This window comes from Macrotis lagotis, chromosome X, assembly GCF_037893015.1.
Source record: "Macrotis lagotis isolate mMagLag1 chromosome X, bilby.v1.9.chrom.fasta, whole genome shotgun sequence".
Classification (NCBI taxonomy): domain Eukaryota; kingdom Metazoa; phylum Chordata; class Mammalia; order Peramelemorphia; family Peramelidae; genus Macrotis; species Macrotis lagotis.
In genome coordinates this window covers 528857109-528879530 of record NC_133666.1, presented here as the reverse complement: position 1 = coordinate 528879530, position 22422 = coordinate 528857109, and the positions used below count along the sequence as shown (strand labels likewise).

Below are 22422 nucleotides of genomic sequence, written 5' to 3'. Positions count from 1 at the left end.
AAAATGATTACAGACAAAAAAAGAAAATCCTCACACCTCTCTTGAACATACATAGGTTGAAAATGTGCTTTAATATTATTTAGAATCATAGATTTAAAAATGGAAGGGATCTTTAAAATCATATAAACTATTCTACCTTCCACCCCCAACTCATTGTACAGATGAGGATCCTTAACTCAAGGTCATACTGGTAATAATGGAAAGAACTAGGATTTGGAGCCAGGTCTTCAGACTCCAGATTCCATGATCAATTCATTATGCTAAAAAAAAAAAAGCGAGCTTTGATTATGTCAGTGTGGAGAATGTTCTAACCACCTAATGGTGGTTATAACTTGTCAGAAGAACATTGAGAGCTCCTATGACTGAGAAATGAATCACCTTAGAGGTGAACTTGTAATAAGTGGCTCAGAATTTAAGTGAGCTGGTCCTCATACAACAACAGAAATAATTCATCCCTAAACCCTATACATCAGGTCTTTCCAGAGTTTAAACTCCAGTGGCCAAACTTGGAAGAAAATCATGATCAGTTTTTCAGTAGTGCAATGGTGCAAAAAAAAAAAAAGAAATTATTTTCATTACACCAAGGAATATATAGCTAGAGGGAAGAAATTCAAAATGCCCTCAAAATATCCTCAAATTCAATGCTAGTGACTCATCATTTTTACTAAGAATTTCAGTATCAGAATTATTTTCTGACTTAGCAATGAGTAGGGAGGCCCACACCTTAGATAAGGGGAAGGAATACCCAATTTTTGCTCTTGCTGCCTTGAATATTTGACAGAGAAGATAGGAGTAAGGTTTACTTCATATATCAGGAATGGGATAGTGACAGGATGGTGAAAAGTGTTCATAAATGTCTAGGGAACATACTGACAATAAATGGGAGAAAAAGTTGTAATCATGCTATCAGAAAAAGTAAAAAGAAAAGAAAATTCATATTTCTAAGAGAGTTTAATAGGGAAACAATAAAATGATTAAAGACACTCTACATAACAAAATATTATCCTTAATAAATATGTATGTAAGAGTGGCATCATATCTAAATGACTTAAAGGAGGGCAGCTAGGTGGCACAGTGGATAGAGCATGGACCCTGGAGTCAGGAGAACCTGAGTTCAAATTTGACCTCAGACACTTAATAATTACCTAGCTGTTTCAATTTGGGCAAGGCACCTAACCCATTGCCTTGTCAAAAACAAAAACAAAAAACAAAAAACAAAAATAAATGATTTAAAGGAAAAGTTACCTGAATTGCTAAACAACAACAATAATCATAGCAACAACAAAGCCCCAAACATAGATAGGACATTTGTGTGTAACTCTGTTGGATAAATCTAAACAAATTCAAATAAACAGAAAAAAGAAGCTGTAGAACTGAAAAGAGTATGGGAAAATTTAAATTTGAAAGAGTTGTTTTTCCCTCTGAATGAGACTATTAAAAAAGAATATATATATATATGCTATATATATATACATACATATATGTGTGTATGTATATATACATACACATACATATTTCTTAGCATCATATAGTCACTTTACAAAAAACAACCATGTACTAGAAAAAATTAAAAAAATTTACTAAGTTCAAATTAGAAAAATATTGAATACATCCTTTACAGATTATAACATAATAAAAGTGGTACTCAATAAAAGGAGCATAAAGACCCAAATGGAAATTTAAACATTACATTTTGAATAACAAGTGGGTTTTTAAAAAATAGAAATAAATGGGGCAGTTAGGTGGTACAGTGAATAGAGCCACCAGCCCTGGAGTCAGGAGGACCTGAGTTCAAATCCAACCTCAGACACATGATAATTCCCTAGCTGTTTGAACTTGGGCAAGTCATTTAATCCCATTTCCTTGCAAAAAAAAAAAAAAACAACCCAAATAGAAATAAATAACAACTCTATGAAAGAGACTGATGTAGAAACTAAATACTATAAATTTGAGATATAGTTTAAGAAGTACTTAGAAAACAATTATAACTTTTAAAACATGCATTAATAAAACAGGAAAAAAGAGAATAACAGTCTCAGTAGGCAATGTTGAGAGAGAGAGAGAGAGAGAGAATCAACAAATCATCAAACCCAAAATAAACACAAAAAAGATGCCTTGCAAACCAAAGAAAAGGTAAAGAAAGAAAAAAGAAAACATAAGGTTTTTAGAAATGATAAAACTTAAAGCTATTTCTTTGAAATTTGACAGTTAATTAACTTGTGTTAACCTAATTTTTTTTAAAAAAGTAAATCAAATTAATAAAATAAAAAGTTAATGAGGTTAATTGACAAAAATTAAATTTTTTAAATTATCATAAATTAGTACAACAATTATGTACTAGCCAAATTTAAAATCTAAATTATTATCTTTGAAAGTTTAAAATACTCAAGTCAAAGAAAATGAAAGAGATTTTAGTCAACCTAACAACACCAAGCAAAATTGAAGAAGAAACTTCAGAAAAATGGGGCGGAGGACCCCATAGTCTGAGACTACTTTTGAGAATGAACTTAAGTAAATATGTAAAGAGCAATTAATATCTATGATATAAATATTATTCTTTTTAATTGATATAGAAAACTCTACCAAACTTTTTAAAAACCAAATTAATATAGTCCTTATACATAAATAATCACAGGATAAATTGAGAACTATAAGGCTATATCATTAATGAAAAGTTATGTAAATTTTTAAAAATAAAAACGTAACTAAAATAATTACAGCAATATAGATGAAAAAGTATCTTAACAACCAAACTGAATTTCTACCATGCAGGTGTGATTAAGCATTTGGAAAACAATGAATATAATTAATAATATTGGAGACAAACCAATCAAAATACATTTTCACATCAACAGTTGCATAAAATTCCTTTGACAAAATATAAGACTACTGATCAAAACACTAAAAAGCACAAGCATATAAGGATTATTTTAATATGCTTAATAGTGTATCCCTAAAACCAAAAACTAGCATTAAATGCCATGGCAAAACACTAGATTTTCCAATGAACACATGAATAAAGCAAAGATATTCTCATCCTCACTCTGATTCAACATTTTTCTAGAAATATAAGAAATAGCAATGAGGAAATAGAAAGAAATTAGAGGTGTAAATTAACAATAAAGGGAAGAAACTTCCCTAATTGCCGATATGATGGTACATTGTGTGTGTGTAGAAAACTTCTATTAATCACCAAAGAAACCAATTGAGAAAATTACAAGTTTCAGTATTATATAATACAAAATAAACACACATAAATTGTTAACATTTATATCTAATAATATGAGATGAAGGAAAGATAGAGAAATTTCATTCAGATACAAACTTCATTAGAGTCAAGATTTTATCACAGCACAATTAAGAAATAAAAGTATAATTTCAAAGCACTCTCTTTTAAAAATTTTGTTTATTAAGACAATGGGGTTAAGTGCCCAAGTTCACACAGCTAGGTAATTATTAAGTATCTAAATTTAAATCTGAACTCAGGTCCTCCTGACTCCAGAGCCAGTGTTCTATTCACTGCACCACCTAGCTGATCCAGTACCTTTACTTAAATAAGAAGGGACAAATAGACATGGACATTCATTGCTCATGACTGAGCCATTCTAATATAATAAACAATGATATCATCTAGTGCTTTACACATAAAACTTTCATGAAATTATTTTATGGAACTAGACAAAATAATAACAAAATTCTTTTGAAGAACCAAAAGGCCTAGGATATCAAGGTACATAATGAAAAAAAAAAAGAATGGAAGAAACAAGATTTCCAGAACTACTATGTAATGAAGCCATAATCATTAAAATCATTAAATAATGGACATACATAAAACACAAGTGTCCATTCTATGAAAAAATCACTAAGAACTATGATAAAATTAAGTGAAACATGTTGAAGCAAACATTGAAGACAGCTTTTATCTGTTAGCTAAAAGCATTTACAAGGGTTTTATAATGTAATGCAAAGAATACTAAACTATAAGGTCGTAGCTCTTGGGTACTAGTTCTCCCTCTGACCAAGTAGCTGTATTACTTTGTGCAAATCACTTTATAGCTCTTGTTATCAGTTATTTACCTGTAAAAATGAGAAGGATGGAGTTGATAGTTATTTAAATCTTTTCCAGATCTATTGTTTAATATTGTGAATGTTGCTCTACATTCTGCTATCTCCTGTTTATTTTCACAAGTATAAACTTCACTTGCTCAATAAGATCATACTATACTTATTGTGAACTTAAAATTTTGAATTTGGTATCTGTTTTTAATCAGTATTTTAGGTGCTACTCTTGCGAATTTTGAAAAGGCATAATATGCACAATGGAGTTTAAAGTTGATTTTGTTATCAGTAACCAGTGTGGATGAAACAAAGGTTGTGCCTACAAAATATGATGCTAAATTAAACATGACAAGAAAAGTCAAAAATTTCAATCAATCACATATCATGTCTACAAATCATCAAGAGTCAATTCAAATCCTTCAAGGTTTGGGTCTTCCTCTTTCTTCTTCTTTCCCTCCTTTCTTTTTTTCATCTTTTTCTTTATTTTTCTTCTTCCCTCTGCCTTCCTTTCTTCCTTTCTCTCTTCTTTCCTCCCTTCCTTCTTTCCTTTTTTTGCTTTCTTTCTCTTTTCCCTCTTTCTTTTCTCCTTCTTTATTTGTTCTGCCTTTTTTTTCTTCTTCCCTTTCTTTCTCCCTTTAAAAAAATTTTTATGCCCAGAATTGTATAATTGACTATTGGGGCATTGTTGTAGATATAGAAACAGAAAGGCTTAAATGTAATAACTGTCCTTAGAGAATACCTAGTTCAAATCTCTACTTAAACAATATCCCTAACAACTCAGCATCAACTTTATCGGAGACTTTGATAAAAAAAAAAAAGAACCATCTACTTCCAAAGTCCATGTATTCCACTTGGGATAGATCTAATTGTTATATTGCATAAAAATCTACCTTCCCTTACCTCTACCCATTGCTCATGATTCTACCTTCTGGATTCAAGTAAAGTAATTCTAATCCCTTTCCCATATTGTGGCCTTTGAAATTCTTGAAGAGAGCTAATGTACTCTTCCCAAGTATTCCTTTCTTCAGGTGAACTCTTTTTTCCCCCAGTTCCCTTAACTACAGGAATCTTTTCTTGACCCCTCTTAATTACAGTGCTTTCTCTCTTCTAATTATTTCTTATTTATCCTGTATATCTCTTACTTTGTATATTTGCTTCTATGTTGTCTCCCCCATTAAAATCTAAGTTCCTTGGGAGCAAGAACTGTCTTTTGTCCTGTTGTAACTTAGCATTTAGCACTTAGCACAGTAGACACTTTATAAATGTTCATTGAATGAAAAAATGTTCATGGTGTGACCTGGCATTTCACCATCATAGTTGTCCTTATCTAAAGATTCTCCAGTTTCCTTATGTCTATAACTAAATATTGCTCCACACTCTAGACCACAGAGCAGTCTAGTGACCCACCTTGCATTACACAGAGAGTTAATAATGAAAAAAATTAATTTTAGTGCCAATCCAGTAGTGGGGAATTGCCTTTTGACACCAATTTACTTTTCAGTTTTCTAAATCACATACCTCAAATCCTTATTCTAAAAGTTGGGCAATACCAATTCTATCACCACCCCAGTTTCTACTCCCATCTCTTTGCCATTATGGTTCATATTTAATCAGAACACTCACCAATGACATATTCCAGTCTGAAGATATCCCTTTCAGGGTCATAGGGGCGATTAAAGTCAATCTGAACATAGAAAGGCTGCCCTCTGCGAACAATTAACTTTTCATTGTTATATAGATCTGTGTGATGCTCCACCTTGTTGGTATCCCAGGAATCCTTGAAGAGGTGGACGTCAGTGACATTCAGAAAGTCTGTGTTCAAAGAAATTCAATAGGAGAAAACCAGTAAGAGTCTTTGATTTGATAATCACATTTTTAGATTTAGAGACAGAATAAATATGGCAGATAAATAGATGCATTTTCCCCCCAGAAAAGTGTGCAGCAAGGACTTGGAACTATTGCCTTAGAAATAAAGTTGGGAGACTTGGACATCCAATCTCATATGATGATAGTTTGTTAAGAGTAATTAAAAACTGTATATACATTATCAAGTTTTTGTTCATGAAATGATCCTGTGACAGGGAAAGATCAAGTAAGTTTCCTATTGAGACCTTTATCTATCCTATGTTTTTCCAAAACATCTCTACCAAATCAATTTCTTGAAAATACCTACTGTGGACACTGGTGGGGATACAAAGTTCAAATAAAGTTGTACTTGCCCTTTTGAACCTTACAGCCTATCAGGGAAAGATCACTCCTAATCAACAACAAAGATACACAAAAATATATGACAAATACATCAGACAACTGCAAAGTACTATGTGATGCCTATGAGAGGAAAAATCCTCATGAATTACTACTTAAATAAGCTTGGGTAAGTCATGTAATTTGTTTTAGATTCTTCATCTTTTAAAAATGGGAAACCTTCTAATTGAGGACAAAGTATATTTTTGGCCAGATTCATACTCTCCAGCAAGGTAGAATATTTTTATTAGCTATAGATAGTATTGACAGTTTTCTCTGAAAACTGTTCATATCTTTTGACCATTTATCAATTCGGGAATGGCTCTTATTTTTAAATATTTGACTCAGTTCTCTATGTTTGAAAAGTAAAGCCTTTATTAGAGAAACTTATTTCAAAAATTGTTTTTCATAGTTACAATTCCTGACTGTATTTCCCTCCAACCTATTCCTCCCCACTTATTTTATCCTCTCTCTCCTTTCACCCTGTCCCTCCTCAAGTATTTTGTTTTTAGTTTTTGTTTTAGTTTTACTTGGTTCTAGTTTTGTTTTTACTAACCTCTCTCACCTTCTACTTTCCTATAGAGTAAGATAGATTTCTTTACCCAACTGAGTATGTATGTTATTCCCTCTTTGAGCTAATTCTGATGAATGTAAGGTTCACTCACTTCTCCTCACCTCCCCACTCTTTCACTCCATTATAAAAGCTTTTTCTTGTCTCTTTTATGAGACATGATTTACCCCATTCTATCTCTAAAGGGAAAGCCCTTTTACTGAGTACCTTCCCCTCTCATCCCTTAATTTTATTTTTTATATTTCATCCCTTCATATTCAATTCCTATCAGCTGGAAAGGGCTATCTCAATGGTCATATAGACAAATTTTCTTTTCTTTTCTCTGTATACTCAGCTTCCAAAGGTTAAATTTTCATCCTTATGCAAGTTATTCTTACATCTATATTCCCATCCTGAATCACTTCCCAGAACTGTTATACCCATTGTTATTTTGAACTTTTAATTCAATAGTCATCTCAAGTCCAATACTTCTAGAACAAAACTTATTATCTTTCTCTCCAATTCCATCCCTCTTCCAAACTTTCCTATTTCTATGGAGAGCCCCACTGTCTTCCCAGTCATTAAGGGTCATAACTTCAGTACCATCATCCACTTGTGACATTTCCTCACCCCATAGATATAAGCTGTTGCCAAATTATGCCATTTTTATCCTCACAACGTCTCTTAGCAATCATTCACACTCACACAATCAGCAACCTAGTTCAGGTTATAATCACCTGGATTTCCAATAGCCTTCATACAGGCCACTCTGCCTCAAGCTATCAAGTATCTACTTAATTTTTTTTTCAGGCAATGGGATTAAGTGTCTTCACAAAGATCACACAGCTAGTAAGTATTAAGTGTTTGAGTTCACATTTGAACTCAGGTCCTCCTGACTCTATCTACTGTGCAATTTAGCTGTTCTAAGTATCCACTTACTCTAATCCTTCCTCCACATAGCTACCAAAGAAATTTAGGTCTCAACAGGAAACATATTTGACCTTTCTCTGTCACAGGATCATTGTATGAACAAAAATTTGATAATGTGGAGATCATTTTGAGATGGTCTCCATTTATAATGATGGTGGGCAAATTCCAGAGAAATAAAACTTCAGGTGGGTGGAGTCAAGATGGTGGCATAGCCAAAATTTCAGCATGAAGGCAGGAATTTCCGGAAACCAATTCCCCCCAAAAGTTCAAAAGTTGTCAAATTATGACTCTAACCAAAATTTAGAGGGGCAGAACACACAGAAAGACTGAGCGATCCAACTTCCCAGTCCAAGACAACTTAGAAATTCTGCAGAAAAGATCTGTTTCACCAGGACCAGGGGCTGGAAAAAGCTGCAGCTGCAGTATAGTACAGTGTAGCCAGGCTGGGTGCCTAGATCCCTGGAGGTCCCGGGTCTGTGGCAGAGGAGGTTGTTTCCAGATCTCTTGGCCCAGGAATCACTGGGAACAACTGGAAGGGGTGGTGCAAAAACTCTGCCACATCAGAATGAGTGTGGAGCAAGAGTTGACCTCAGAGCAGCCCTGATGATGAGAACCTGCAATGGGAATCAGGGAGGCCAGCCTGCAACTCCAGAGTACAACCCACAGATGGTAAGGGGATTGGGGGAGACTGCATAAATCTGTCTTGTCTCACTGGGGCAGGACTCTGCTTTTTTCCCACACTCAGATTCAGGTTGCAGTTTGGACTCCCATACCACCATAATGGAGCAGGGATTCTCTTCACAGCTCCAGGGCAGCGGGGAGGGCCTGTGGTCATCCATATATCAAAGCACAGGCAAGAAAGACAGGCAAGAAAGGAGTCAGAGCCTCTTGTAAGACCTTGGAGAAATTGAGGTCCCTGTGGGTTGTCCCCAAACCCCCCAAAGCCTTGGAAGTACAGTAAATCAGTCATAGGCTGAGGAAATGAGCAAACAAAAGAAAAGGAAGAATCTGACCATAGAAAATTACTTTGGTCGTATGGAAGATGCAGAAGATGACAAAATCAAAGCTTCCGTATCCAAAAATCTTCAAGAGAAATAGAAAATAGGCTTAGGCTATAGATGAGCTCAAAAAAGACTGAAAAGCAATTAAGGGAGGTAGGGGAGAAATTGGGAGGAAAAATGAGAGCAAATGCTGATAAATCATGAAAAACAATTCAGCAACTTGATGAAAGAAATAATAAGGAATGGGGATGGGGGGATGAAGAAAATAATATGTTAAAAACCAGTTTAGGCCAAATTGAAAAAGCAACACAAAAGACAGATGAGGAGAAGAATGCCTTAAAAAGCAGAATTGGACAGCTGGAAAAGGAGATTAAAAAACTCTCAGAAGAAAATAACTCCTCTAAATGCAGAATGGAACTAAAGGAAGCCAATGACTTTGCAGGAAATCAGGAAGAAATAAAACTATCCCCCAAAAAACAAAAATTAGAAGAAAATGTGAAATATTTCATTGGAAAAACAACTGACCTTGAAAACGGATCCAGGAGAGATAATTTTAAAATTATTGGACTCTCTGAAAGTCATGATTAGGAAAAGAGCCTAGACTTCATTTTTCAAAAAAATAATACAGCAAAATTGCCCTGAGATCCTAGAAGCAGGGGGTAAAATAGAAATTGAGGGAAATCACCTATCACCTCCTGAAAGAGATTCCCCAAAAGATAAACTTCCAGGAATATTATAGTAAAATTCCAAAACACCCAGGTCAAAGAGAAAATGCTAAAAGCTGCCAGAAACAAACAAACAAGATCTGGCAGCATACATTTAAGGGCTCATAGGGCTTGGAATAGGATATTCTGGAAGGCAAAAGACCTGGTTTACAACCAAGAATCAATTACCCATCAAAAGTGAGCATCCTCTTTCAGGGGAAAAGATGGACTTTCAGTGAAATAGGGGGCTTTCAAACTTTCCTATTGAAATAACCAGAGCTGAACAGAAAGTTTGATCTCCAAGTACAGGACTTGGGGGAACCATAGAAGGCATAGATGAGACTAACTATAAAGAACTTAATATTGAACTGTTTGTATTCCTGCATGGGAAGAAGATACTGATAACTCATGTGAACTTTCTCATTTATAAGAGCAGTTAGAAGGAACATATATAGACAAGGCACAGGAAGGAGCTAAATATAATGGTAAAATATAGTAAAATGATGGAGTCAGTGAGTGATAAAGGAAAATATTGAGAGGAAGAGAAAATAGAAGAAGAAGAAGGGGCTAAGATATTTCACATGAGCCAATAAAAGGCTTTTTCAATTGAGTGGAATGGGGGAAGGCAGGGAATGAGTGAACCTTCATTCTCATCAGAAATGGATCAGAGAGGAAATAACACACATTTAATAGGGTATAGAAATCTATCTTTCCCTAGAGAAAAATGAGAAGAAAGGGATGGGATGAGGGGAAATAAGGGAAGAAAGGGGGAAATAATTGATAGAAGAGAGGAAAGATGGTGGGAGAGGGTACTCATATATAACACATTTTTGAATAGGAACAAGGTGAAAGGGGAGAGAGAATAGAATAAATGAAGGTGGGAAGAAATAGAGTGGAGGGAAATACAGCTACTACTAGCAACTGTGGGAAAAATATGGAGGCAACTTCTTTGGTGGGTTTATGATAAAGAAGGCAACTCATCCCAGAGACAGAGTCATTGGAATCTGAATACAGACTGAAGTACTTTTTTTTTCTCTCTCTCACTTTTCTTGAGGTTCCTCATCTTCTTGGGGGAGGAGGGAGGTTATGTTACTCTCATAACAAGATTATTGTACTAATGTAAAAGAAATAAAACAAAAAAGAAATAAAACAAAAAAATTTTATAATGCATATACAGATTTTTAGGATTTGACCATGTCATATCCTCTCACCCCATGTACAATATAAACCTCAATGGCTTCCTATCATCTCTTTGTTATTGTTCAGTCATTTTCAGACATGTCCAACTCTCCACAAACCCATTTTGGACTTTCTTGGGGAAGATAATAGAGTGGTTTGCTTTTCCTTCTCCAATTCTTTTTATAGTTGAATAAACAGACAAAGAGGGCTAAGTGTCTCAGAAAGATGAGTTTTCCTGATTCCAGACCTGGTACTCTATCTACTACATTACCCAGCTGGTTCCTATTATCTTTAGGATCAAATATAAATTCGCTTATTTAATACTTAAAGCTCTTCATAACCTCCCCATTTAAAAATTCCTTTTTTGTTTTATTACACATCATTCCTCTCCAAGCACAGACCATACTGACCTTTGTGCTATTCTTCACACAAGACTCCTTTCTATATGCCTTTTCACTCTCTGTTCTTCATTTTTAGAATGATCTTTTCTCACTTTTACTTCTTTGAAACTCTGGTTTCTTTTAAGATAGAGCTCAAGAGCTATCTTTACCTTTTCCCTTCTCTATTTCCCACTAACCCCCCATCCCCATTCCTTATTCAAGGGCACCATATCCATATGTATATCTATATATTTATACCTATACCTATATCTAATCTATATCAATATCTATATCTATATTCAATATGTGTGTCTATTTATGTATCATATGTATTTATGCATATATACATATATACTGCATATATATACACATGCATGTGTTTTAATTATGCTGTCTCCCTTTATAAGATGTAAGCTTCTTGGAGGGTTGATTTTTTGATTTTCTAATGTCTATCACAGTAGGTATTTAATTGATTATTGATTTAATTGATTATTTAATATCTTCATTTTTCTGATTAGAAAAACTGAGGCCAAACAAGGGGAAGTAACTTGCCCAGAGCCACATAGAAAGCAAATCTAGGATTAAAACCCCAAGTATCTGATTCTGAATCTAAACCTCTTTCAAATTAAACAGATGTTTAAAAATTAAAGATGTTTTAAAATAACAATGAGGTGTTATTGTTTTTTCACAGTTTTTTCACAAGAAAAATGCATTTACTTTACAGTGGAGTCTCTGGATATTCCTCCTTTTGAATTTAAGAAATATTGCTGTTTTTTTCATAACTTTTTCTAATGATATCAAACATGTTCATTGAAATGTGTGAAAGACCTACATTGAAAGAAGCCTGTGATGACAGTGAGAGGAGATTACTTGGTGTCTTTGATTCTTTAGGGAAACCCTGGGAGGACCAGGACCTCTGTTGTGAGGACTGCTCATCTTCCTTTGGAGATCCAATTAGTCATCCAGTGTCACCTGTGATTCTAAGAAGCTGTAGCATGCACAGTGACCATAAACTGATAAAACCATCTTGGCATATAGGCTAAAACAAGTTGAGGTCAACTACCAGGCCTCAAACCCATCAGTTAGTAAAGGAAATGTCTATCCTAAGCAGGTACAGAAATATCCCTGCTTGAATGGACAGATGAGAACAATTTGTTCAAATAACGATGAAAAGAGTTGAAGCAGGGCCCATGGAGGGGGGTCTTAGAGCTTGGTCAGACATCAGAGTTGCCAAGGTCATCCACTGCATCCTGGGTCATTGCCAGTCATCTTGACTTTTGTCTTGCCAATGAGCTTAGATGACTCAGGAAGAGAGAATGAGGCTGACAATATTGTGCAATTCACACAGGAGTCAGGATCTCACACTGGGATGTCATTGTTCCTCTTCAAAAATGAAGGACAAACAACAACACAAGACCTTAGCTAAGGGAAATACACTGAGGAGAATATGTCTGCATTTGTATAATGTGAAATATTCATTTTCTTAACTAATTAAAGGTAAGTCTCTATTGTCAGTGATTCTCATTAGGCAGAAAAAAGATATGCATATGATAGCGAAACATAAAGGTTAAGGATTAAATACCTGCTAATATCTGAAGCCTGAATAAATAAGCATGCTTATGAGCTAGAGTTTTTTACAAATGAATTTTAACTTTTATTAATTCTTCTAAATAAGATGTTCTATCTTGAGTAAAGCTACTTGTATATGCTACAGACACTTGGCTACAGAGATTAAATAAATAGGGATTTGGGGAAATACCATGAACCTGAATCAGGGCAAAATAATAACCAATCAACAAGTCCTTGTTAATTACATACTATTTTCCAGGTGCTGTGGATACAAAATCAAAAATAAATTAATCCTTGTCCTAAAGGACTGGGTAATGGGATGGAGTGAGAAACAACATAAGATAGCAATGGGGAACTTCAATTATGAAGGGAATTACTAAAATTCACTTTGGCTCTCCCTTTCCAAAAAGAAAAATTTAAAGCAGTTAATATAATTTGACTTGCTTTGCTGATAGAAATTATATTTCAAAAGACAGATGAATCAATGAAATGAAAATGTATTCTGTATCTGATTTTTATTATCAATGAGAGATTAGTTGCTGTAGTAGAAATAATGGTGACCTTAGCAGGTGGCAATGTAGAGCAATCATTTCTTAGAGTTTGTGATAGAAGAGGAAAGGAAATCTAAGCATAGTCTAACATAAACAGTAGATTTTGGGGGGAAAATTCAAAGAATTCAGAGGAAGGATAGATAGGATTCCACTGATTAAAAATCCCAAAGGAAAGGCCAGTCTAGGAGAGATAAAGATGTTCAAGAAGGAAAGTCAAAAGGCACAAAAACATTTTTAATGAAGAGAAATCATAATATTATGTCTGAAGAGAACAATGTGGATGAATAGCAGACTCAAATTTTGAAAAGAAATTTACAGGAAATGAATGAAAAGACTGGTAACAGCATGAGAATAAAATTAATTTGTATGTGGTCCTATAAAAAGAATATCAGGAGAGCTCAAATCCAATATAATTTGAGGTTAGTAAGGAATCAAATTTATCAAAAAGAGTTTTTAACTTTCTTGAGGGGAATGGGGGCATCAAATAAAGGACAGATTCTTTGATTGTGGAAGATGGGATGGTTTAAAGTAGCAACACAAACAGTCAATAAATACTTATTAAACATCTATCATGTGCCAGGCTCTGGGCTAAATGTTAATGATTTTTTTAAAAGGTAAAAAATGCATTCTAATCTCAAGGAGCTCATAATCTATAGAAGAGACAACATGGAAACAATTGTATTCAAAGAAGCTAAACACAGGATAAATTGGAAATAACTAAAGAAAGAAGTCACTAGAATTGAGGGATTAAATGGAAAAGCTTTTTGTTAAAGGTGGGATTTTAGCTGGTACTTTCATGGAAAGTTAGCCAATAAAAATTCCCAGAGTTGGGAAATGGAGAGTCTTTTTTTAAGAATCAGCACAGGGGCTAGTGTTGTTGGATCTAAGAGTGCACGGGATAGTATATAGTATAAGGAAATTAGAAATATGGGGAGGGGAAGATTGTGAAGAGTTTTGAATAACAAACATAATTTTATCCTGGTGGCAATAGTGAGTCACCGGAGTCTACTGAATGATAGAATGATTGTTGTTGGTGGTGGTGATGATGGTAGTGATGGCTACAATGATGGCAGTGGTGGTATATGATGTGGTCAGACTTATACTTTAGGAAGATCACTTTGACAGCTGAGTTGTAGATGGACTAGAATCAGGAAATCAACAATGTATTGCAATAACCTAGGCATCAGGTGATAAGGGTGGAGGCAATATCACAGGAGAGAAGTGGGGCAGTATTATGAGAGATGTTATATGGCAATAATAGACAGATCTTGGCAATGGATGACACATAAGCTATGAGAAAGTGAGAACTTAGAGATATGCCTACTACATTGTGAACCTGGATAGCATTATCCTTCACAGTAATAGGGAATTTGGAAAGTAAGAAAGAAGATGAGTTTAGCTTTGGACTTATTGAGTATTAAGATGTTGAGTATTAAGTTGAGATGCCTAACATTCAGTTTGAGATACAATACTGGAGGTAAGCAGAGAAGTTAGCACTAGTTGATAGATTTGGAAATCATCACTTTAGAGTTGGTAATTGAATCCTTGGGAGCTAATGAGATCATTAGGCTTTGTTAATGTGACCCAACATCACTTTAGTTTTATTGCTCTGTTGACACATTTTGAGCTTGTAGTTCTATAAAACCCAGGTTTTTTTTTTTCCAGAAGAGTGGCTGTCAAATAAATAGTGCCTTCTCTCTCCCTCATACCCATAAAGATGAGCTTTTGAGCCCTTATATGAGACTTTATATCTGTTGCCATTGCATGTCAGCATGAAGGACTGTCATAAGGAAGACAGGTTAGATTTAGTCAGCTTGTTTTCAAGGGGCAGAAATGAAATGATGGACAGAAATTTCAAAAAAGATGTTTAATGAAAGGAAAACACTTAATAATATTTTAAGGATCCAAATATGATTTCATTGGTATAACAACTTTGAGTGCATTAATTCCACTCTAAATACATCTTAACAAATGACCTATCTAAAGAGACATTTGTGGTAGTGGGAGGTTAAGTGATTCGCTAATATGCATCTCAAGCAGGATTTGAGGATACTCCTTTTTGACACTATAGTCATCTATTTGCTACTCCATAATATGTTTCATTTAGAGTTCTACAAAGGTAGAATGTGCTCCTGTAAGAAATACAAATTAAACTGGGGAGGCTAGGTGGCGCAGTGGATAGAGCACTGGCCTTGGAGTCAGGAGTACCTGAGTTCAAATCTGACCTCAGACACTTAATAATTACCTAGCTGTGTGGCCTTGGGCAAGCCACTTAACCCCATTGCCTTAAAAAAAAACTAAAAAAAATACAGATTAAAAACCTGGATGTGTGGCCATGGGCAAGCCACTTAACCCCATTGCCTTCAAAATCATCAAAAAAAAAAAACCTGGATGACCATTTCTGAGAAAGCTGGAGAGGAAATTTCAGTCAGGGAAAGGTTGCATTAGCTATGCCTTCAGAGGTTCTCCTGAGTCTGTGATCCCCTCCAGTTAATCGTGTTAGAGGACTATACAGACTTTCGGCCATTGGCAGGTAGATAGACACTGGTAGAAAAAGGCTACACATAGTCAAAATACTTTGTAGAAACTTATAAAGGAATCAGTTGTGTGGATTTCTAAGCAACTTCAGGTTCTCTCACCTCCCCAGTGGGACACACTTCTCTTAGGAAATGCCTACCCTTCACCACTCACCTTATCCTCCCCCCCATCACCCCAAGGCAGATAGATTCTATAATACCACAAAGTGCTGCAACAACTTTGGGTAATGGCAGACAGCAATTTCATAATAAAAAAAATGTTATCTTAAGATGGTATGGTTTTATTAATCACTTTCATTATAGCCAAGATCTCCTAAGAGACACACATTTAGTTATTTAGTATATTTATAACAATGCTATGTTTCTGGAGCAGGGGAGGTAAAGGATGGAGAGAAGAAAGAGTAGGAGGAGGAAAAGAGAGAGAGAGAGAGAGAGAGAGAGAGAGAGAGAGAGAGAGAGAGAGAGATAAAGACAGAGACAGAAAGACAACGAGACAGAGATAGTGAGACAGAGATCGTGATTGAGATTTTTTTAAGTAGGAAAAGCAAAATTCTGTCACTGCCTCTTGGATTCCTATTTCCTTTTTATGCTTGATGTTTAACTGAATCAAAAAAATGAGGTTCTAGATTATTGTTGTGTTTTTAATCTAAAGAAGAATTAAGTAAAATAAGTACTATGACATAATACAAATGTCAGAATATGTTAAGCTTGATTCTTTGTTTTGGCCTCATCAGTTAGTTGTCCCAATATGAACTTGTGGAAGAGAAGCCAGTTTCACGTTATACTTTCTCAGAGTTCCTGGATGGATCTGAAGGCAAATCCCCAATGTTGGGCATATTCTGGAGAGAGTTAATAAAGTAAGAATGGGTTAACCACCCACATGGAGTATCCATTGTGGAAGCATAGGAACTCAACTACTGAGCTGGGGCCCTTTGGAACTATGCTGCTCTGGAGACATCTAGTGAGAAATGGGGGAGTAAATGAGGATACATGGACCCTTCTTACACATCTTTGTAGGATTCTATTCCTTTATCTTTCTTTTCTTCTATATTTATGTGTAGTGGAAATAAAGTTAGATTTGGAGTCAAGAAATTGGGTTTAAAAATCTAAACTCATCCAGGCGTCCCTCTGTATAACCTAGCAAGTCTCTTAATCTTTATTGACCTCAGTTTCCTTATCTGCAAATTGAGGGTATTTAACTAGATGATCTCTAAGATCCCCTCCATCTCTAAATCTATGATCCTAAGTTCCTGAAGCAAGACCCTTTGGACTTGAGTTTTCCCAAGTCATTCCTTTATTATTGAATTAATTTGGCAAGAGTTGAAGAAGAATAAGAATTTTCCCAGAAGTCATTTGCTTAATCTGATTTTTAATTTTCTTGGCTCAGCTCTAGAGCAATCCTCTCTATGAATCTTTGCATCTTTATCAAAATTCATTCTCTGTGACTGAAATCTGAATTATCTTTTCATGTCATGATTACTATTTTGATTTGAATCACACTTCTCACTTTGCTTTTGAATTATAAACCTATTCAATCCTCTGGTATCTGTCTCACTTATCTTTCTCCTCTACTGTCTTGCTACCCAAACAAAATTTAGCCATCTGTGCTAAAAGCCTCTAAGAGGATCTTACCTCTATTGGAACTGGAATTTCCCAACTGTAAGCAAAGCTCTGGCTGTTGGCAAAAGCATGTCTCAGGAGAGAGGTATTTTGTGGATCTGTAATTCATTCTAATGTCAATCTAGCTGACAAAAGATTAAAATTCAATTCCGCTCAGAACATCAGTCATAGTACAAGCACAGTTGTAGCCTGAGAAAAATATGGTTCCAGTTAGACTATACCATTGGCTTTCAGAAAGACCTTTTAAACAGGCACAGTGCTTAATGAGTTAAGCTGACTACAGTACTCTAGTAGACCAATATTGCAACCCACTTCCTAGCTTTATTTTTACCCTGCCTCAACACAGCACATATTCCCTAAAGAGCACTTCCCTTCCATTATGTTGTGGTCTGAACTTGCTTAATTCTCTAGACTGACATTTGCAAGTTTACAACTCTTAGAGGCTTTCTATTTTCTATAATACTGTGTTCTCAATGCAGAACCACTTTCAGAAGGATGGTACATCTCTCTTGTGTTGTTTTTGTGGTATAGTCACTAGGATGCTGGTTTCAAAATCAGAAAGACCTGGGTTAAAATCTCACCCCAAGCCCTAACTAACTGTGCTACCCTTAAGTCAGAAACTCTCTGAGCATCATTTTCTTAATCTACGAAATGGAGATTAAACAGAATCTGTTTTACAAAATTGTCATAACGAGCAAAAGGGATAATGCATATAAAATGCTCTGTAAAATTTAAAGTACTCTATCTTATCAGTCACTATGATACAAATTATTGAAAACATAAGTCTCCTGAACTCTTCATTAATCTACTGTAATGAAGAAGAATACTGACATGGATAATCAAAAGCAGTAGATTTACATTAAGTAATTTTCACTTTACTTTGGAATGGAGCATATGAATTTTTTGAATGAAGATTTATTTTGCTGAATATTTGTTGCTTCATAATACATTATCTCTCCAGAATTAGGCTACCCAGGGGAAAGGTCTTCTGAAGCACAGACAAGAATCAGAAATGGGAAAAAAAATCCTCCAAAAAAGCTCCCAAATGTCCTAAAATCCACACACTTCATGGATTTAACTGAGAGGATAACTTCTCATTCCTTTATGATACTATTATTTACTTTCATTTTGCACACAGTTTTAACTTACCTTGGTTGTCTGATTTTCAACCCCAGAAGTCACTGAAGTTGGGAAATGAGAAGAGGGCAGAGGAATTGTTTCAGGAAGACAGTGAAACTTCAAGAAATGAAAGCTTATTCACAAGGGAGAACATACAAAAGTGTATGGAAGAACTAAAAAAATTACAGCAATCAGAAACAAAACATTTCTATAAATGATAGTTGACCCATAGAAATTAATGATATTCCAAAAGAAGGATTATGTAAAGAACAGACAAAAAGGTCCTGGACATAGAACTAAGATACAAAGTGGGTGAGAGAAGCATGACGATCTACCAAAGAGACCAAGAAGAGAGGAGGAGGAGGAGGAGGAGGAGGAGGAGGAGGAGGAGGAGGAGGAGGAGGAGGAGAAGGAGGAGGAGGAGGAGGAGGAGGAGGAGGAGGAGGAGGAGAAGGAGGAGGAGGAGGAGGAGAAGGAGAAGGAGGAGGAGGAGAAAGATACGGGGAATCAGAGAGAAAGAGTCAGAGAAGAAGAGTCATAGAGAGGAAGAAATATAGGAAGAAGAGGAGTAAGGGGAAAGAGGGGGAGGAGAAAGAAAGAGAGGGAGGAGAAAGAAGGAGAGGGAGAGGAAAAAGAGATGGGCAGGAGGAATAAAAAGAGGCAGAAAAGGAGGAGAGAAACAGAGGAAGAAGAAGAAAAAAGAAAAAGATGAGGATAAAAAAGAAGGAAGGAAAAGGAGGAGGAGGAGGAAAATAAGATGATGTTCTTTATGAAGAATGATGAAAACAAGCAGGAGAGATAATCCAGGATAAAAAAAATCAATAATGTCAAACACTGAAGTAAGGTCAACAAGATTGGGGATTCATATATGGCTCCTGGATTTAGCAATTAAATTAATGATAGATTTTTAAAAAGTTTGCTGAGTGATAGTGTCAGAATCCACTATGTATGGGCTTGAAAAGTGAGGGGGGCAATAAGGAAATGGAAGCAATGAGTCTAGCCAGTTGCATTTCATTTGTTTGCTTTAGGAATTCTGCTATATATAAGGAAGAAAAAAATTGCAAAAATAAAGATTGAATATGTTTGGGGAGAGTCAACTGATAGAGATTTAAACACAGCGTGGGGACTGGATCATGGACACATGTTATGGAGCTGGCATTGATAAGAATAAGGGGTACCTCTAAGATGCATGCTGATGTAGAAGTTATTTTTAGAACAGAATTAGGGAGAAGTAGGAGCTCAAGACACAACCTAAATTTGTAATACTTATAAAAGGTGAGGGGTTGAAGAAAGAGATGGTGAAGTTGGCTTAAGGGGAGAAATAATAATTTAGATTAGAACATGGAGAGTGTTATCATTAATCAGAGAAGAAAGACTAAAAATATTTTTGTGCAACAGAGTAGGTCCAGCCGATATTAGATAATGTAATTTTTAGCATGATTGTGCCACTTCTTCCAATTGACTTCACTGATATTCAACAGAAAAAAAGATGGTGGATAGAGCACCAGACCTGGAGTCAGAAAGACCCAAGTCCAAATCTGGCCACGGACATCTACTAGTTGTGTGACCCTGGGCAGGTCACTGAACCCTGTGTGCCTCAGTTTCCTCATCTATAAAAATGAGCTCAATAGGGAAATGGCAAACCATTCTAGTATCTTAGCCAAGAAAAACTAGATGGGGTCATAAGAGTCTGACAAACAATTTAACAACCACTTGAAGTTATAGGACAAGAGGAAAAGGATTCAAATATCATAAAAATTCAAACAGTTGAATTTTCATCTATTAGTCCAAGTGCTGCCCTTTGGGGGACACTAAAAAAAGCCTAATCCATTTTCCATTTGATAATATTTATTATTGATAATATATTATTGATTATATTATGTCACCTTTAGGCAACTAGGAGTCACAGTGGATATTGTTAAACCTGGAGTCAAAAAAATTTGAGTTCAAATCTGACTGAATTCAGGTATCACTTGCTATGTGAACCTAAGCAGATTGCCTAGCCTCTGTTTGCCTCAATTTCTTATAGCTCCTACTTCCCAGTATTGTTGTGAGGATCAAATCAGATAATATTTTAATATATAAAAGGAAGTGTTCTGGTCTGGTATTAAGAAGGGTTAGCCAAATGATGTATTAATACAGATGAAATATTAAAAGATATAAAACAGGGGCATCCTAAATATATTTCAGTAGGTTCATGAATTTGAAAAACAAAAATTTCAACTTTATTTCCACTAACTTTTAAGCAAAATTTAACATTTCCTTCAATTATTTGAAGACATTCTGAAGAGATAATAGGATTAGCCCTGTCACCAAAATGGTTCCTGACATGAAACAGGTGTAAAGGAAGGTATCTAGCCCATATAATAGATAGTCTGTGGAGGATCTATGGGAGAACTTGGAAGGGATTTGCCCAGGGTGAATGGATGGTGATCTGCCTTAATGAAGGAAATACCCATGTTGATGAGATGTCAGTCCCATTGGTATATTCCTTACCTTTCAGTCACTCCCTCTTCTCTGCACTGGATCTACTTATTCCCATAAGTGGAAAGGTCTTTTTTCCTCATCTTCAGCTATTGAAATCCTCTTCCATCAAGAATCAGCTCATTTAATATGTCCTGTGGGAATATCACTGTCCCTGATCTCTTTAGCTGACAACATTCTACCTTTGCTCAAATTTTCTTAGATTCCTTTTTTTATGTTACTTTGTTCCATAAGCACCTATTCTGTGTCTTTAACATATTGTATTCTGTTTATTAGATAGTAAACTCCTGATGAGCTGGGGCTGCATTATTTTTCACCTCTATATCCACAGTAACTAAACATACCTTGCACATATTAGTTTAATAAATATTTCTTGAAATAAACTGGTTAGTCATTGATTGTTTATTTTCGAATTTGTAAGAAAATCCACACCCTGCTTCCCACAAAAACTAAATCTTTATCTCCCAATTATAATAATAGCTGCTTAATAAGTGTTTGTTGATTGGTTGAGAAGACTATTTGGTTCATAAAACTTTAAAAACACAATTCTCTAAGAATACATTATTTGTGGGGAAAAATATGCTGATGAAGATGGTGATGGTTATCAAAATGAAGATAGCTTTCACTATCACTAATAACATATGAAGCCAAATCAGAAAAAAATATAAAGGATTCATGTGCATATACACACACACACACACACACACACACACATATTTGTACAGGGTCATGATTTCATCAGTATGAAGAATCTCCATTGTAGAATTTCTTTCCACTGATGTAAAACAACATTTTCTTTGTTATGTATAGTCTTAGAAAATTTTCTGGAACAAAGACAGTTTAAGTAACTTGAAGTTACTTTTAAGTAAGTTATTTAAGTAAATGTTAGTACGTGTCAGAGCCGGGCTTTGAGTTCAGGTCCTTCAAGTTCCCAAGGCTAGCACTTTGTTCATTACATTGGGTTCACTCTTATTGATATTTTACAGGCAAACATATGATTAAACTACTATTGAAAATTAATTATTTTGAGTATACCAAACCAAAAACAAAAACCTTAAAAAGCTTTCTTGTTCTTGACTACCTAGAAGTTATTTAAGAATTTTTCTTGAGTCAATGCTTCTGAAAAAAATTAAATTTTAACTTTGGACAAGGGATTGGAGAAATGTGATATAAAATGATTATGGACTTGGAAAGATTGAAAGAGTTTCCAGTAGTCCAGTGACTTCTTGAAAAAATATGCCAGCAAATATAAAATGTTATGGAACTTAAGAAAAAGACAAAGACCAGTACTTGTAAAATGCATTGAATCTTAAGAAAAAGACAAAGGTGGTGACTAGGTGGCACAGTGGAAAGAGCACCCACCCTGGAGTCAGGAGTACCTGAGTTCAAATCCAGCTTCAGATACTTAATAATTACCTAGCAGTGTGGCCTTGGGCAAGCCACTTAACCCCATTTGCCTTGCAAAAAACTGAAAAGAAAAGAAAAGAAAAGAAAA

The 22422-nt window shown here is 35.2% G+C and overlaps 1 protein-coding gene across 1 annotated transcript in view; it reads right to left on the bottom strand.

Moving 5' to 3' along the window:
• The window catches only part of F13A1 (coagulation factor XIII A chain), a 265734-nt gene that overhangs the window by 231568 nt on the left and 11744 nt on the right, over nt 1–22422 (bottom strand). The window contains exon 3 of the mRNA XM_074202109.1: nt 5683–5871. Within this exon, the coding sequence (XP_074058210.1) occupies nt 5683–5871 (189 nt within the window). The remainder of the gene's footprint in view (nt 1–5682; nt 5872–22422) is intronic.